This window comes from Xyrauchen texanus, chromosome 38 (genome assembly GCF_025860055.1).
Source record: "Xyrauchen texanus isolate HMW12.3.18 chromosome 38, RBS_HiC_50CHRs, whole genome shotgun sequence".
Taxonomy (NCBI): domain Eukaryota; kingdom Metazoa; phylum Chordata; class Actinopteri; order Cypriniformes; family Catostomidae; genus Xyrauchen; species Xyrauchen texanus.
This window is the reverse complement of record NC_068313.1, coordinates 27,429,670-27,447,683: the sequence shown is the minus strand read 5'-3', so window position 1 is coordinate 27,447,683 and position 18,014 is coordinate 27,429,670. Positions and strand designations below refer to the sequence as shown.

Sequence of the window (18,014 nt, the reverse complement as noted above, 5' to 3'; positions counted from 1 at the left end):
AGTAAAATGTGAGCAGACTTAAAATAAAATCTTTTTAAATAACCTTTCAGAAACTGTAGGAATAATACAAATACAGGTATAATAGTTTGAATACATTTTATTTAATGGGACAATAATCTTTAAAAGCATATCAAAGTAACAAAACAAAAAAATGCTAAAGTAAATATAGAAACGTAACAAAAGCATATAAAGCATATATTGGAATAGCTTAACCTTCGAGCATCTGAGTGATTCATTCTAACCTGTTGACAAGAGGTATGCTGAGCGCCCATCCAGCAGAGAAGTCTGGGTACTTGAAGGATGTGGGGTTTTCAGAGAAGGCATAATGATGGATGATGGTGGACTCCTCATCATGTAGTGGTTTGCCAAGAAACCACTCCTGAGGATGTAAAGAGGAGATCAATTACTCAGTGATGGTCATCTCTGGCTATATTACACGGTAACAGCTGACACCCATTTAAATGCCACTGTGTGGTGGCCTCAGCTTGCGCGCGCACACACACACACACACCTAATGTATGTTTCTCATGATATACAGTGAGGAAAATAAGTATTTGAACACCCTGCTATTTTGCAAGTTCTCCCACTTAGAAATCATGGATGGGTCTGAAATTGTCATCGTAGGTGCATGTCCACTGTGAGAGACATAATCTAAAAAAAAAAAATCCAGAAATCACAATGTATGATTTTATAACTATTTATTTGTATGATACAGCTGCAAATAAGTATTTGAACACCTGAGAAAATCAGTGTTAATATTTGGTACAGTAGCCTTTGTTTGCAATTACAGAGGTCAAACGTTTCCTGTAGTTTTTCACCAGGTTTGCACACACTGCAGGAGGGATTTTGGCCCACTCCTCCACACAGATCTTCTCTAGATCAGTCAGTTTTCTGGGCTGTCACTGAGAAACACGGAGTTTGAGCTCCCTCCAAAGATTCTCTATTGGGTTTAGGTCTGGAGACTGGCTAGGCCACGCCGGAACCTTGATATGCTTCTTACAGAGCCACTCCTTGGTTATCCTGGCTGTGTGCTTCGGGTCATTGTCATGTTGGAAGACCCAGCCTCGACCCATCTTCAATGCTCTAACTGAGGGAAGGAGGTTGTTCCCCAAAATCTCGCAATACATGGCCCCGGTCATCCTCTCCTTAATACAGTGCAGTCGCCCTGTCCCATGTGCAGAAAAACACCCCCAAAGCATGATGCTACCACCCCCATGCTTCACAGTAGGGATGGTGTTCTTGGGATGGTACTCATCATTCTTCTTCCTCCAAACATGATTTGTGGAATTATGACCAAAAAGTTCTATTTTGGTCTCATCTGACCACATGACTTTCTCCCATGACTCCTACGGATCATCCAAATGGTCATTGGCAAACTTAAGACGGGCCTTGACATGTGCTGGTTTAAGCAGGGGAACCTTCCGTGCCATGCATGATTTCAAACCATGACGTCTTAGTGTATTACCATCAGTAACCTTGGAAACGGTGGTCCCAGCTCTTTTCAGGTCATTGACCAGCTCCTCCCCTGTAGTTCTGGGCTGATTTCTCACCTTTCTTAGGATCATTGAGACCCCACGAGGTGAGATCTTGCATGGAGCCCCAGTCCGAGGGAGATTGACAGTCATGTTTAGCTTCTTCCATTTTCTAATTATTGCTCCAACAGTGGACCTTTTTTCACCAAGGTGCTTGGCAATTTCCCCGTAGCACTTTCCAGCCTTGTGGAGGTGTACAATTTTGTCTCTAGTGTCTTTGGACAGCTCTTTGGTCTTGGCCATGTTAGTAGTTGGATTCTTACTGATTGTATGGGGTGGACAGGTGTCTTTATGCAACTAACGACCTCAAACACGTGCATCTAATTTAGGATAATAAATGGAGTGGAGGTGGACATTTTAAAGGCAGACTAACAGGTCTTTGAGGGTCAGAATTCTAGCTGATAGACAGGTGTTCAAATACTTATTTGCAGCTGTATCATACAAATAAATAGTTAAAAAATCATACATTGTGATTTCTGGATTTTTTTTTTTTAGATTATGTCTCTCACAGTGGACATGTACCTACGATGACAATTTCAGACCCCTCCATGATTTCCAAGTGGGAGAACTTGCAAAATTGCAGGGTGTTCAAATACTTATTTTCCTCACTGTACATTTTAACCTAGATGTTTACAAGTCATATGACAGTTCCAACCACAGCGCAAATCAATTCCTCAGAAAAACAGTCAACATAAAATTGGGTTTAACATTCAACATAATTCACATCGAAATCAATTTGAAAAAAGATTTAAAAACTGCCTCATGAAAGTTATAGAGATACTGCAATAAAGCAGGTCAAAGACCAAAAAGATTTAGGTCGTTTTGTACTAATTTTGGCTGCATGAACATCAAGAGAATGTCACATAAGTCTTCTAATATGATCAGGCACACCACAGAGATGAACGTTTCTTTGGTAACAGCACAGCCAAAGGAAAAACCTGGATGGATTTTACACAGAGTGATTGCACACGAAGAGTTCTTACTTTCCTGCGGTGAAATTTTTTGAGGACTTGATGAAGTTTTTGAAGTTTCACCCTGGTGTCCTCCTCCAAAAACATGATCCAAGAAGAGTTCTTCCCAAACTGGGATGACAAACTAAAGAAAAGAACAGTATGTCTATTCAACATTTCTTCTTTGATCCATTTAACACAAACATATCACTTAAGCTATCTGATACAGAAAAAATACAGTCTGGTCCAAAAGTATTTGTCCACTTGTGAAAACGCTTCTACTTTGCTTCTATAGTATAGTATTTTTATTCAATTAAAAATAAAATTATTTGCATAACAGTTTGAGCGAAAAGTTGTATTGACATGGACAAACTGATACATTTGATTTCAGCAAGATAATTTTTCAGAGATTCTTGTGTGCTTCAATTGAAACATTGATATCTGACATTTTATACAAAAGGACTTACATGGTCAACCTCATAAATGTATTTATTTTATTAGGAACCTAGAAATTGTGCAGAATAAATATTTGACTAGAATAATATCAGAATGATTATTAACATTGTTCTTATAACATTTTATTATACTATATAGCCTATAATATCCATCATAAGACACATAAAATATAGTAATACTATGAGCCTAAACAACAATATAAACAACAGCTATACATTTATCCAATACAGTATTTATTATATACTATCATATAATAGTAAACAGTATGTAATTAGACTAAATGCAATTACTGTATGATAGTACTGGAGTGCAAACAGTATTTACACTGAATGCGAATAGCATCTACCTTTTTTACACTAAGTGTAAGTTACCTCTGGCAAAATGAAGCAATAAACATTGTGATCCTCACTGTAACCGTGAACAATGATTTAACCTTGATGAGTTTGTATAATGTCAGTTTCAGCACTTACTAAGGCAATAGAGGGAGAATGCTCCAGTCTCCTTCATTGTCTGACAGCGTGTACAGGTGGCGGATAACAGGAGGACTCTGGAAGAGACAAAAACTGTTACAGCCATGTCAGATGAGGAAAAAAATGGAAAGATTCCACAAGAACTCTCACAGCTATCAAGCGGGTCTGTTGGATTTGAGAAAGCAGTTTACTTTCAGAGCACCAGCCAGCTGTTACAAGTGTGGACGAAGACAGAGGAGGCAGAGGCAGATGGGGAGTTTAGATCTAAATGCGGTTTAATTATAAATCAAAGTGAGGACAAAACAAACAGGAATGAAGGAAATAACCACGATGGGTAACACGAAACTAGAACACGAAAACACTGGAGGAACACAGAACTGGGAACACACGGCTGGAATGAACACAGGAAGACAGGCAAGGTAGGCAGACACATCCAGACACATCGAAACAGTGGGAACAATGAACGACAAGGGAATGGAAAACAAACAGGGTTTAAATACACACAGTAATTGAACTAAACATCAAACAGGTGAAAACAATGAGTGATTGCTGGCAGAGATGAGGGCAGGGAACTATGGGAAACGTAGTGCATGACAGGTGACAGGTGAAACACGGGGCAGACAACAGGGAATCGTAACACCAGCACACTGGATGGACTTTTAAAAGAGAGATGTATCACACAGAAGCAGACCAGATTTTAGTCCTCAAAAGTATGGAGCCAGAAATATGACAAAACTATTCGAATTTGAATTGTGTAAATTTGAATTATAGACTTTTGAATTTGAATTATAAGTGTGATTTTGCCAAATGAAATATTACGTTGTATTTTAAATAGGTTTGAATTTGAATTTTTTAAACTCCAATCCTGGACATTTCATATTTAACTAAATTGAATATATTTTTTTTTAACGGCACAATTTTATAAATATGTATTTTCAAACAGCACATTTTTGGTTCTGAATTCTTACACTAAATATCCCATTTAAAAAAAATACCGCTTCAAGTTTTCAAGATGAAGAAATTCAGAACACCAAATTCAATATTCTAAAATTCAAACTGCAGAAATTCAGAACTACAGAAAGTGGGTCAGAGGTCAAGCTTCCGGGTTCCACAGGGAAGAGTAGAGGGTCTCGGAAAAGTCGAACAGAGCATTTTGGCCAATTACAGGTCGAGGTGCAATAATTCTCTGACACGAGCGTGATTCAAAAGGTCGCCATTCTGACCATGAAGTGGTTCTTAAACTTTTATGATTTATATTTTTATGGTTAGCACGTTAGCACATTCTCAGCACATGAGACATTTGTCTAAGCGGACTCTAGTATTTGTTTTAGTATAAAGTATATTTAGTATGAAAGTGATTAGTATGCGTAAGAGAAAGCATCACATATAACTCAATAATGAATGTAATTCTGCTTCATTCTGTGATCGGAATCCACATCAGATCCAAGTCGGATGTTATTTCAAACACTTGTTGGTGTTTGTAGGTGTACGTAATATTACATTTGGCAAAATCACACTTATAGTTCAAATTCAAAAGTCTATAATTCAAATTTACACAATTCTAATTCAAATTGTTTTGTCATCTTTCTGGCTCCATACAAAAGACTCATTTAGTGGATGTAATTTCTCCAGTTGTTGCAAAAACTGGCAGTCTGCATCAGCAAAATGTTTACTTTAAATATACAGTTGCAGCAATATTTATCTAATGTCTTCAGCTTAGATTAATGTGATATTGATTATAATAAATATACTACAGACACCTTTGCTGGTCTATTATTTTGTAAATAATCTCCCACAAGAGGGTCAATATACCAAAGAAACAAGTGAATATAATGGCACATTGTTACCAAAAATTGCTTTCTCATCCTCACCTTAGACACTAAGAATTTACTCGCAGTTCAATTAATCAACCAAGATGCATTTACAAAGAATTATCTTTTTAACACTTTTTGAAAGAAATTGCTGTTATACAAATTTTAAAGGGGCTACTATATATAAACTACTATATGTAAGCCTATGGCCTTTCAGGGAGCTTATGTTGTGCAGAGAGCTAGTTTAGCACAAAGTAAAATGTGTAGTACAATACGCACTCTACAAATAATGTTGTCTACAAAATCATTTCTTCACACATTCATTGAAGATAGGCACATATTGAAACAGTGGTTTTAACAGCCCAACTAGCCATATAATTATGCATACTTTCTATAACAAAACAAACTTTAAACAACTCATCTTTTACAAGGAAGAATAAAAAACTTTTCATGCATGTATCTTTTGTTGTTGGCATTAAAGGCTGAACGTCAAAGTTGGATAAGTTGCTTAAAAACGATGAACAAACTATGCACCATAAAATAAAATACAACCCCAGCTGTATTAAATATGGGTTAGGTACTTTTGAAGCAAAGCCAGATCAATCTTGGGATTTTCAGAATCAAATCTTAATCATTCAAATAATATTTGCAATAAATCATAAAATCAATATTTGGACCCAGTCTTACACTGGGAATGAATGTAAATTCTTAAAGCCTTAATTATAATATAGTTTAGTATGGCAGAAACAGTTTAATTTTACATCCTGTAGAAATGCTTAAGATCCTGAGCGGCATTGATACAGCAAACAGTTAAAGGCATAATTGGTAGAGAAGGCAGTACAAAGAAATTATCAGGTGAACTTTTTAAACTGGCACACTGAGGATAGACAAAGCACAGCTAATCTGTCTGTAGGCAGCAGAAAAGACATTATTAATGTTATCGCCAACCTGAGAATCATAACCTTGAGCTACAAAAGACCTACTTGTGACACAGTGGTTAAATGCAATTAAAAAACAAAAGCACTTGTCAACAGTTTCCACATCTCTACTGCACATATGTCCTTGCTTAATAAAATGTTCAGCTTTTAATGGGAGTGACTGAGAATAAGTGACTGGAGAACAATCTGGACACTCTGTATTGAATGTATGTTTTTCATCATTTTAAAGGCCAATTGATCTAAAGGCTTCTGCTTAAATGAATGATTCTTTTTTATTTGTTATAAATTAATTAGACCGGATGGTGAAGGAAAAGCAGCAAACAAGTATCCAGCATTCATGGGATACAGCATACCCCTTCAAAACTGTTTAAAAAGCATCCCAGGTGTCTTTCTCATTAAGCTGTTTGAGAAAATGCCCAGTGTGTGTAATCTAGATAAAGGGTGGCTACTTTGAAGAAGCTAAAATACAAACTAGTTTTTATCTGTTTAACACGTCTTGGTAACTCCCGTTCTTCCTTTGTGCAAACCCATGGTTTTGATGACTTTATTCAAAAATGTGGAAAACAAAAAACTAAGTTTGAATAGGTGTTGGTAGTGTACATCAAAAGATCCCAGTTGTGCTCATGAAACTTTATCCTAATGTCTAAAGAGACATGGCGGACTAAATATAGATATGAGAACTGATGACTTTGTGACACTCATTGAGTGACTTTATCCAGCTCACGAGGATGTGAAAAGAGGCGAGGATGATAAAAATGGGGGTCAGAGAGAACTCGCTACCTTATTTTACCTCTTGGAAACAGAAGGTCACTCTAAATCACATGGAGACCAGAGATGACATCATCGTGAAATTAGTGAGCGAGTGTTGTTCTAATCTTAGGCGTGATCTGTCTGTCTTACTGTTTGCTGTGGGGAGAGACTGTACATAAAGTAAGCCAAAGTTTGGTATAAGAAAGTTTAATGACCCTAACAGCTTGTCCCTTTTATTTTATAAAAGTTTATTTAGGGCTGTCACTATTATTAAATTTGGCTGATGATTAATTGTCAAACAGATAATTGTGATTATGACGATTAATTCTCTCTTTTCGGGGGTTTTCAAAATTAATTGTGATAAAAATTGTCATATTTCTTAAGGTGCATGTGTGCTTACGTACACCTTAAGACGACATTTATATATATAACTTCAATTATAAAAATCTAATATTAAAGTAGGGACAAATTAATTCTTGTAAGGCTTTAAAAATTAAATTATGTTTTATATATAAAAATTACTTCTAAATACTTAAAATATGTCTCTCTTTTTGGTCAACTGTAGTTTTGGAACTCAAATATTTTATATTATAATATATATTTTATAACTGAATGACACACATTGTGTTCCATGGAAGAAAGAATGTCCTATGTGATAGAAATATATTTTATTGTATTTTTTTGTGTGCATTTTTTGTGAACTAACTATCCCTTTGATATTTAATCTTAATGGAAAACAAATTTAGGTTTTTATCATCACCAGAAAAGTTCAATTTTTCAATTACAGGCATGGTAATTAACCTTTGTGCCATTTTCAGGGTGACATTTTCTTTACCTTTTAATCTAAAAGGGATACAAATGTGCTTAAATGAACCAATGAAAAACTAGACTAATAGCTTAAAATACAGTTAACGACAAATACAATCTGAGGCATGTTGTGTCCAGCCAAAAATCATTTTAAGCAGAAAAATTACAATGTGCCCTTTAATCTAATCTTTTAACAATTTATTATGTCCTCAAGAATATATGAGCAGCATTTCCTAGCCAACAGGCTGCATCTAAACTGTGCTTTAAAAAGCTCCATGTTTAATAGAAATCATTATGTGGATACATTACAATTGTGAGGTCTCTGCCCATTCTGCTTAATTACCATGGCGATTGGGGCAAACATAATATATGGCATTGCCCTACTAAAAGGTACCGAGTCTAACCATGTCTGTGTATTGTAATTTATTAAGCTAAATTTAAGCTAATGGCCCAAAAACATCCTCCTCATTTTTTATAATGAATTGCCCAGCTGCCTTTTTCCAAGTAATTTGCAATTACAGAACTCACTCCACTGCTTCCATAAATTAGAAGGCATACTTCAATTGTTATATCTTGAGAATACATCAATGCTCATTAAAGTCACTACTTTTCAATGTTTTATAAATGCACACTGGGACCTCTCTGCGAACTCCATGGCCCTGTTCCAAATGGCACACTTGATATGGACTTGCTGTCTTGTGGCCTTCATTTGCTCAAGCCTGCATTTGTGCTCAGAAGGAAAAAATCATGGTTTTATGTAATCATTATCTCTGTAAATGTCAGATCTCTTGCTTTTAATTTGATGTGTATAATAAAAAATAAATATAAAAACACTGTCGCCCCCTTCAGAGATGAAGGGGGCGGCTGTGGCTCAGTGGGTTGGCCGCTAATTGCAGGGTTGGTGGTTCGATTCCCGGCCCACATGACTCCCCATGCTGAAGTGTCCTTGGGCAAAACACTGAACCCCAAGTTGCTCCCAATGGCAGGCTAGTGCCTTGCATGGCAGCTCTGCCGCCATTGGTGTGTGAATGCGAGTGTGTGTGTGAATGGGACAGTGTAAAGCGCTTTGGTAATCTCTAAGGTTAATAAAAGGTACTACATAAGTGCAGACCATTTCCATTTCCATGAAATTACTTGTTCTATTTTGTCTCTATTAAACAGTTTTCTTGGGAACGTTTTAAGTTATAAAAGTAAGTAACTGTGGCAGGGTGGAGGGCGGGGCCGGGTCGTGATCCTACACACCCGTTCCCGTATTAGGCTAATCAAGCCTCCGAGAGGGATAAAGGTCGACTGCAGAGGATCGTGCGGGACAGAGAGATAGTTTACGGACATGTCCATCATATGTGTGTGTTTGTCTTTGGTTTATTATTAAAATATTATTTATATTATCAAGCCGGTTCTCGCCTCCTCTTTCCATGGATCCCTTTATAGTAACTTAAAACTTAATCTTTGCTGTCATTGTTTCAGAGGATTTTAGCATTATTGTGAGTCTCTAAACTATTAAAACAGAATTAATACTTTCCCATACACTGTAGGTTGCAAAATTGTTCAATCTACCATCTATATACTCTATATACCTGAAGAGTGGCTGGTGTATGAGATGTGTGTTCTCCTTTCTATACATTTGATCTTGCTTTAAACACCTTTCTGCAACCATCTAAATTATTAAAAAGATGGGTTTTGTTGTGGTTGTTACAGTATGTCACTTTGAATTTCAAAGATTCTTGATTAAACGTAATGCTTGTAACAGTGTGTTGCTTGGAATTATAAAAAACAAATATCCAATAGTGAATTTAAAATCTGTTACTTTACGATATCAATGTAATGACTTTTTCAAAGATCAAATTGTAAAATGTATGTGTATGATAAACATAAACAGGCACACTGAAGAAGGCACACGCCGAAACGCGTCTGTGCAAAATAAACAATATATGCATAGTGCGGCCACTTTTTCCATTTTAAGATGTATAGTGAAAAAGGAGTTATATTTTGGTCTGTTCTCACCCAAAACGATTGCATCACATCAGAAGACACAGTGTCTGTTCCAAATCTTAGTGAGCTGCTTCGCTGTCTCCTACCTACATAGGCAGCTGTCTTCTATGGAGTATCCTTATTGAAATGATGCCTCATAAGAGAGGGATTTGGAATGCTCTACAAAGGCAGCAGCTCCGTGCATTATACAAATTATGCTCCTCAAGAGCAGCGCACAGGACACTTGTCTTGCAACTGATTTCAATACAGGTGCACGAGAAACGATGCGATCCTTTAAAGGGTTAGTTCACCCAAAAATTTTAATTATCCCATAATTTACTCACCCTCAAGCCATCCTAGTTGTATATGACTTTCTACTTACAGCCAAACACAATTGGAGTTATATAAAAAAATAGCCTGGATCTTCCAAGATTTATAATGGGAGTGAATGGTACCTTAGATTTTGAAGCCCAAAAAAGTGCATCCATCCATCAAAAACGTAATCCAGGGGGTTAATAAAGGCCTTCTGAAGAAAAATATCCATATTTATAACTTTATAAACTATAATCACTGGCTTCAATTCTGGAGTATGTCATAGGTGTAGTAAGCTCTGGTGAGAAATGTCGATTGTGGAAGCGCAGAGGATAGAGGAAGCCAGTGATTATAGCCACAAATATCAAGAAGTTTTCTAAGGGTTGCTTCATTTGATCTGAACAAAACTTTTTCCTGCTTCTGTATGGTTACACCTCTTAGACATTTCGGAAAAATATCAAAATGACTTTGAACACAGAAACTGAAAACATGTTCATCATAATAAAGAAACTGTTCCCCTAATTTTCCAATGGGCGGATAAAATAAAACACCTGCCCCAAACTCATTCGTTCAGCCAATGCTACTATGCCGGGATACATCCCTTTTAAGGCACCAGTTGCTGCCAATGTAAGTACTTCTGTGTACACTTCTGTTCTCTCTCTGGGACTTAGAGTTGATGGATGAATAACTCAGTTACTTTTTTTTACCGACTCTGTAGGTTTGGGACTTATTGAATTTGTTTGGTGCTGTGTGCACCCACTGTTCTGCTGCTTTGGCCGTCCAGTGGTGGAACAAATCCCCACACCTTTTACAGCACAGTCACTGCTAACTGCACACCGAGCCTGAACATGAGTAAACAAGCAATGTTCTGGAGCACTTTAAGGTCACATAGGACCTATGTCACAGGTTATCTGGAGCACGCATGGTAACAAAGAGTGGTAAATCGGAATTGTGATTTAAACTGACAATCCAGGAGCTGACTGGGTTCATGGACTGACACACAGAGAGAGAGAGAGAAATAGAGAGAGAGAGAGAAAGAGAAAGAGAAAGAGAGAGAGAGAGAGAGAGAGAGAGACTTAACCATGTAGAGTGTTAAGGCTGTGATATATGGGCATTTCACTGTAGCATACAGGTGTTGGTCCCCCAACCCCAAATAAAGGGATTCAAATTGCTCTATGGAGAGCAATTATGTGTAGAGACTACAAGGCTATTGACTCATTTCTCAGACTAGTGCTGACATCTTGTGGCAATTCACATTAAGAAAATCAAGGGGGGACCTTGTGCACAAGTTATGAGAGGTTTTTCTCCAATGGTTTGAGAGTACAGTGAGGTTTTAGGGACTGATAATGTTGTATTTTATCTCTTAAAGGAATATTCTGGGTTCATTACAAGTTAAGCTCAATTGGCAGAATATGTGGCATAATGCAGATTACCAACAAAACATTATTTCAACTCATGCCTCCTTTTCATTAAAAAAATCAAGGTCACTTTGAGGGACTCACAATGGAAGTGAATGGGGCCCATTTGTGAGGGTTTAATAGTCAGAAATTGGACGCTTATAATTTTACACATTTAACTTTTGTTTTGTGAACTACACAGGCTTTCTCTTTGTGTATTACGTTTTATAGCTGGATGTTTTTAAATAATATATATTTTTTTGCAATGGGGTGGCTAAATTCTTCCCGACATCAATAGAACATGGCACTTGGATTTACTAAGGTTTATTTCCTAGCACATTATTTATTCTCTTTGAGCTTAAAAGCTGTATGGAATTTGGTTACATTATGCATCATTGTTTTTGTGTCCTTGCCTATGGACAAAAGGCCTTCAAATTTCCCAATGCTTAGAATAGTCACTGGCTCTAACTGTATGCTTTGTGCTTGAAAACAGAACATTTTTGACATATCAAAAAATCATAATAGGGTATGCTGTTGGTTTGATAGTTGTTGATTTTAAAAATTCAAGATGGTCACAGGATGTCAACAATAGCAGGAATTACAAATAAACTAAAATGCATACTTGAGCTTTATAGGAACGTTCCTGGTTCAATACAATTTATCTCACTCAACAGCATTTGTCACATATTGCTGGTTACCACAAATGTATTTCGACATGTCCCTGCTTTTCTTAAAAAAATTAAAGAAGCTAAATCTGTTTTACAGCGAGGCACTTACAATGAAAGTGAATGTTACAAAAGTATAGCTACAAGACATGATTTTAGAGTGATACAATAGCTTACTAACCCTTTTCCGTGTAAAGTTCTAGCCAATTTTTCAACTCTGATGCCCTGACAAACGTCTGTGACAAACCCATCCAGCTAGAACAATAGTTTCCGCCACAAAAGCCACAACTTTACAGCTAAAACAACACAAAGTTTTTTTTTTATAAAAAAATGTTTTAAAGGAGGGACAAGTCAAAATTAATATTTGTGGTAATCAACATCATGCCATAAATGCTATCGATTGAGCTTAACTTGTTTTGAACACAGAGTATTCCTTTATGCTCCATGTGATAACAAACACACTTGGTCACTTGTTACTACGCAGTTACTATGATGAAACTGTAATAAACTGCACTACAGTATTACATTCCTATCCCCTCATTAGTGCTCAGAAATACCTCCTACCCAGCAACTAATCTGATAAAAGAAAACAATAGAATTGGAAAGTACTTGCTGCGATTTAACTTGTGTCACATTTAATGAGAAAAGGTGTACATCTAGTGTACATCCTTTAAAAATGGTTTTCAGGGGGAAAAGAAAAGCCTGAAAATGAAAGGAAGCGGAACGGATATGGTGAAGGTTAAGAGAGGTTTCTTAATCTAGTTTTGATTGGATCGGAGGTTGACAGTTCAGTGAACTTGTGGAGAGCTCGGAGTTTATTGCAGTGTGGCACTGCAGGTTTTAAGAAGCAGCAGTCAGAAAGAGTTAGTCTACAAAAGCAGTAAACGATCAGGTTATGTTGTTGGGGGTGGAAAAAAATAGACTGTATTACAATTTCACCCTCAATGGATGGTCTCCATGCTGGGAAATAAATGGAATGCAGTGTTGAGGGTGGAATACTGAGGCTGAACCAAACCGTTTCTCTCAATGCAATAAAGCTTTTAACATTTTGAAATGTCAATTCCACCACTTTACTTACTGCAAATGTCACTTTAAGAACAGACCTTGCCTTCTCTGAAATGAGAATTTCCAAAAGGACAGGCTATGAATATGCCAAAAAATGAGGTGTGAGAAAGCTACTTGAATAAAATCTTAAAACACAATGTCCAAATAAGTCAAATAATTTATTTTTTATCTTAATTGTGCAAATAATGTTTTATAAGTGCTGAACTGATGTATGATAAATGTTGCGTACTAATGTATGATAAATGTTGTGTCAATGTAGTGTTAGGCATGTGGTGTAAAAGTCATGAACAATGAAAGTTAAAGTGTCAATAAGAAAACATCGATTATAACTCTTCTGTACCTCTTGTAGAGCTTGTATCTGAAGAAGAAGATCTTTTCTGAGTTTCTCTGCCTGCCGCACATGGAAAGAATTCCTCTGGCTCTGAATGATAAACACCACGTCTTTTAAGTCTACAACAAACACAGAGAGAGAAAAAAATACTAATAATGTCATACCATTCATTTGATTTCAGTGGAGAATTCACAGATTTCCCACTGAGAGTGATGACATTTAATTTGTGTCTGATTGATTTTGCTGTAGGGGGAAGTTTATCTATGGGAAGCATTCCTTCAAACTCCAAACACAGGAAGGACAGGTGGATTGTTTGTATTTTACTGTACAGCACTTTGGTGCAACTCTGTTGCTTTTAAATATGCTCTACAAATAAATATTGACTTGACTTGTTCATCTAATACATCTAAATTCCAAATTCTTGTGCAAAATATTAACCACATATAATATGTCAAGTAGTTCAGAAATCCAAAATGAGTTTTTAAACATCAATTAAAGGGATAGTTCACCCAAAAATGAAAAATCTCTAATTCCCTCATGATACCCAGGAGGGTATGACTTTCTTTCTTCACCAGAACATTGAAATAATAATAAAAATATAAAAATATAAAAAATAAAAAAAGTTTTATATTATATATATATACACTGTATATCTCAGCTCAGTAGGTCCTTAAAATGCAGGTGAATGGAGATTTCTCTTTCGAAGCTCCAAAAATCACAGACAGTCAGCAAAAACTTCATCCATACGACACCAGCTGTTAACTAAAGCGCCACGATCACTTTTGGTGCGAAAAAAGACATATTTATGTACTTTCATATTTATGTTTTTAACTCTAAATAATACTTCCGGTCAGGAGCAGGACATGCATTTGATGTAATTGCATTGACATTTGAAAGACGCGAGAACTGAAGCATGTGCATCACAGCCAGAGGAGCAACGCTGTTTACAAGTAAGGAGGAGGAATGCTGTACAGTAGCTTGGTTAGTTTAGATCTTTATTGATCAGTTTCTTTACTCACAATGGTGTGTTTCTCTTCTTATTCTGGATGTCTCAACAGAGTGGAGAACGTGAGATTATGTCTGTATCATGGCAACGTGAATACGTCACATGAGAAACCGCGTGGACTCCACCATCTTGTAAGGCTTACCCGAAGCATTAGATTATGTTAAAAAGTACTTAAATATTGATCTTTTTACGCACAAAAAGTGATTGCATCGCTTCAGAAGACATTAATATAACCGCTGAAGTCGTATCGATGATGTTTATCCTGACTGTCTGTGATTTTTTGGAGCTTAAAAAAAGAAATCAACATTCACTTGCATTTTAAGGACCTACTGAACTGAGATATTTTGCTATTTTTGTTCAAATGTGTTCTGGTAAAGAAAGTCATACACAACTGGGATATCATGAGGGTGAGTAAATAGAGAGAGAAGTTTCATTTTTGGGTGAACTATCCCTTTAAAGAAATGATCATTACTGTAAACATGATATATAAATGAGTTCAATTACTGTATGATTTAATTGCCAGCATGCCACAGATGGTGTCGACACAGTTTTCTCTTATATATACAAATAAATAAAATGTCAGAACCATGGCAGTTATTGACAGATGTGCTCGTGAAACATAGCATCATGGTGCTAATGTGGATGATGCAGGTTCAAGTCAAGCATGCAGCACATCCCTACCGCATTCCACCTCTCTGTCAAGTGATTTCATGTCACTTTCTACTACATCTGTGCAATAATGAAAAAAATGGTGAAATAAAAAAGATATTCATGCTTTAATCCTAAAGGATAAAAATTGATCCAGTTTGGCAGAGTCTGGAATTTAAGCCCCACAATTAACACTGTAGAAGACAAAGGGCTTAGAGTGGGAAAGGGCATAGTTTGTCGTTTGAAGGATCCATGGCACAAATTAAATTGAAAAATCTAGTCTTCACTAAGCAGAACTCTCAACCAGACTCAAGGTCAAGACCAAACAGTTATGCTGCTCTTCCACAATATCAGCTTTGCTCTTATAATAACCTCTTGAAAGTCTCTTCAATAATACATACATGATTAAATTACAATGAGTTCTAAAAACAGAGAATGAACTCGCATAACCTCGGAATAAATGTGCCAAACTAACGATGAATAGTTGCGAGTGGGCCTGATGAAAATGACTCTGTAAGTGGTGATGCTGATATGGGTGTGATTAGACACTGATTTAACACATTGAGACACTGATCACGCCGAGTACAATCTGTGACATTTCACAAATGTCACAACAGTCACTGTGACCTTTGCATGAACTTTATATTTACCATCATACCACCAGTGCCATGGAACAACCTCTGCATTTATTTAGTTATTTATTTGCAATACCCTTTTATGACACTAGTATGACAAAATCTCTTATTATATATTTTTTAAATGACAGTTTAACCAATAAATAAATTAATTAATTACATCCTTATTTACTTGCCCTGTTTGTGTAAATAATGAGGTCATTCTAAGCCTGTATGATTTTCTTTCTTCTGTGAAACACAAAAAGTAAATGTTTTGCAAAATGACGAATTTGCTGTCAAGCTCCAAATAGGGTTGCAGTGGTATACCAGTCTCATGGTATGAAAATGGATTGCTATCATACCAAGTACATTTATTTATCTATGGTTTTGAAAAAAAGAAAAAATGCAACCGGACGGAGAATCGCGGGCGCATCTCCTTTCCTCCTCGACTGCCTGTCAGACTCGTCAACTTGTGCCACACACACACACATGCAGTGGAGAAAATGTCAAAGAGAAGAGAGGCTGATATCACCACTCTCCATCCCCCTCCGAAAAATAACTTAAAATGGGGGTGACATAAGTGAGTGTCTGTTAGTAAAGTCTAGCACCTACATTATATTATATATTAATTGTTAATAATCATAGTACATTATTTTATTTTAGCTCCCATTTATGTTGTTAAAAAGGAAGTACAGTTTGATTTATTTCTTAAGACAGATTACTTTTTAAAAGTCTTTTTTTTATTTTGTTCAAACTGGAGATGTACAGCTTTTTATTTATTTTCAAAAGGGAGACTTTTTTTTTTTTTCAAGTTTCAATTTTAATAAAGCGTTTGTTCAAGCAAAAAAAAAAAAAAAAACCCTTCCGTTTTAATTTCTTTTAGGGTTGTTGTAACTGATGATAATAACAATAATTGTGTAATTCTGTATACCATGATACAGTTATATTTTCTGAGACCGTTATCGTACTGAAAATCTCGTTGCAAACCTAGTTCCAAAAACGAAAAACTGCGCTAAATTCCAAGTATTCTAAAGCCTTATGATAACTTTGTATATGAAACAGAATGAGATTTTAGTTGTTATTCACTGAAAACCTTCCCCTATGCTGTAGCTCTTAAATTTGCATTTGGGTACATTTAAGAAGACTTGGAATATAGATCACGAGTAGGACAAATGGACTACTTTTATGGTGCTTTTGTTTTCATTTTTGGAGCTCGACAACCAATGTGTCCTTAGCATCACAGAAAAAAGTATGTCACACTGGTTTGTAAAGACATGAGGGCGAGTACATATTGGGTAAACTATTCCTTTAACAATCAACACAAGAAGAATTTATTCAGCATCATTTTATATACATGAACCCTATAGGAAACCATATACAACATTAAAAGTTATAGAATACATAATACTTTATAGCTTTATTGCAGGTGCAGTGTAAAAATAACAATAATTTCAATAACCAGCCAAATGCAGGTGTATTCATATTCCACTTCATTACAATAACACTCATACACTGAAAACACCCAGTAAATCCGTAGGCTGTATAAGAGAACTAACTTTGCTTTCATATGTTTTCCAGAGCAACAAAGCTCTGGCGTGTAATAAAACCCACACGGCAATGATAAGCATCACTTATTTAATCAGTCTAGCAGTCACTTCATCATGCAATCCATTCCTGTTAGATAGACTTAACTCCAGTGCACGAACAAGGGACTCTGCAGCCATGGCTTTGTGGATGTCTTTTTTTTCGAGACGTTGCACAAAATGTTACCATAGAATAAATATTGCATGCCATAAAAAATTATTAAACAGCAAGAGTTTTCCCCATTTAGTGAAATTTTTAAGCAGCTCTTAGAAATTATGCTCATTTGTCAACAACACAAACAATATGCACAAGGAAGGCAACACCGTGGTAATCTTTCTCCACGACTGACCGAGAGAGTGGGAATGCACAAAACAGCTGACGTGAGTAAGACTGGGAGGAATTCACAAAAAATTAATTGCATCTGCTGTTATGATGTTTGTTTCTAAAATGTGCACTCTCTGCATTCTTTTGCAACCAACATATGCAAATCAGGTAACAGCACAGACAAGTCAAAAATAAAGGAGCCCAATAAACTGTGCAGATATAGTTGTGATAGTTGTTTTTTTTTGTACACTTTCACTTTCACTTGTGGAGAGATTGATTTTAAATTATGGTTCATGGTCATGATTTCATTTCTCTGCGACTGTAGAGTTATTTATCACATGGCATTTACTGCTAGGGAGATTGTCTCAAAGTTCTGAGCACAT

General features: G+C 36.2%; 1 protein-coding gene across 1 annotated transcript in view; it reads right to left on the bottom strand.

The window, feature by feature from the left end:
- Window positions 1-18,014, bottom strand: part of LOC127631857 (beta-1,3-glucosyltransferase-like) — an 87,475-nt gene that overhangs the window by 20,839 nt on the left and 48,622 nt on the right. Inside the window, exons 4-7 of the mRNA XM_052110235.1 lie at window positions 13,465-13,574; window positions 3,409-3,485; window positions 2,516-2,627; window positions 243-379 (exon numbers count right to left, since the gene is read on the bottom strand). Coding sequence (XP_051966195.1) covers window positions 243-379; window positions 2,516-2,627; window positions 3,409-3,485; window positions 13,465-13,574 — 436 coding nt within the window. The remainder of the gene's footprint in view (window positions 1-242; window positions 380-2,515; window positions 2,628-3,408; window positions 3,486-13,464; window positions 13,575-18,014) is intronic.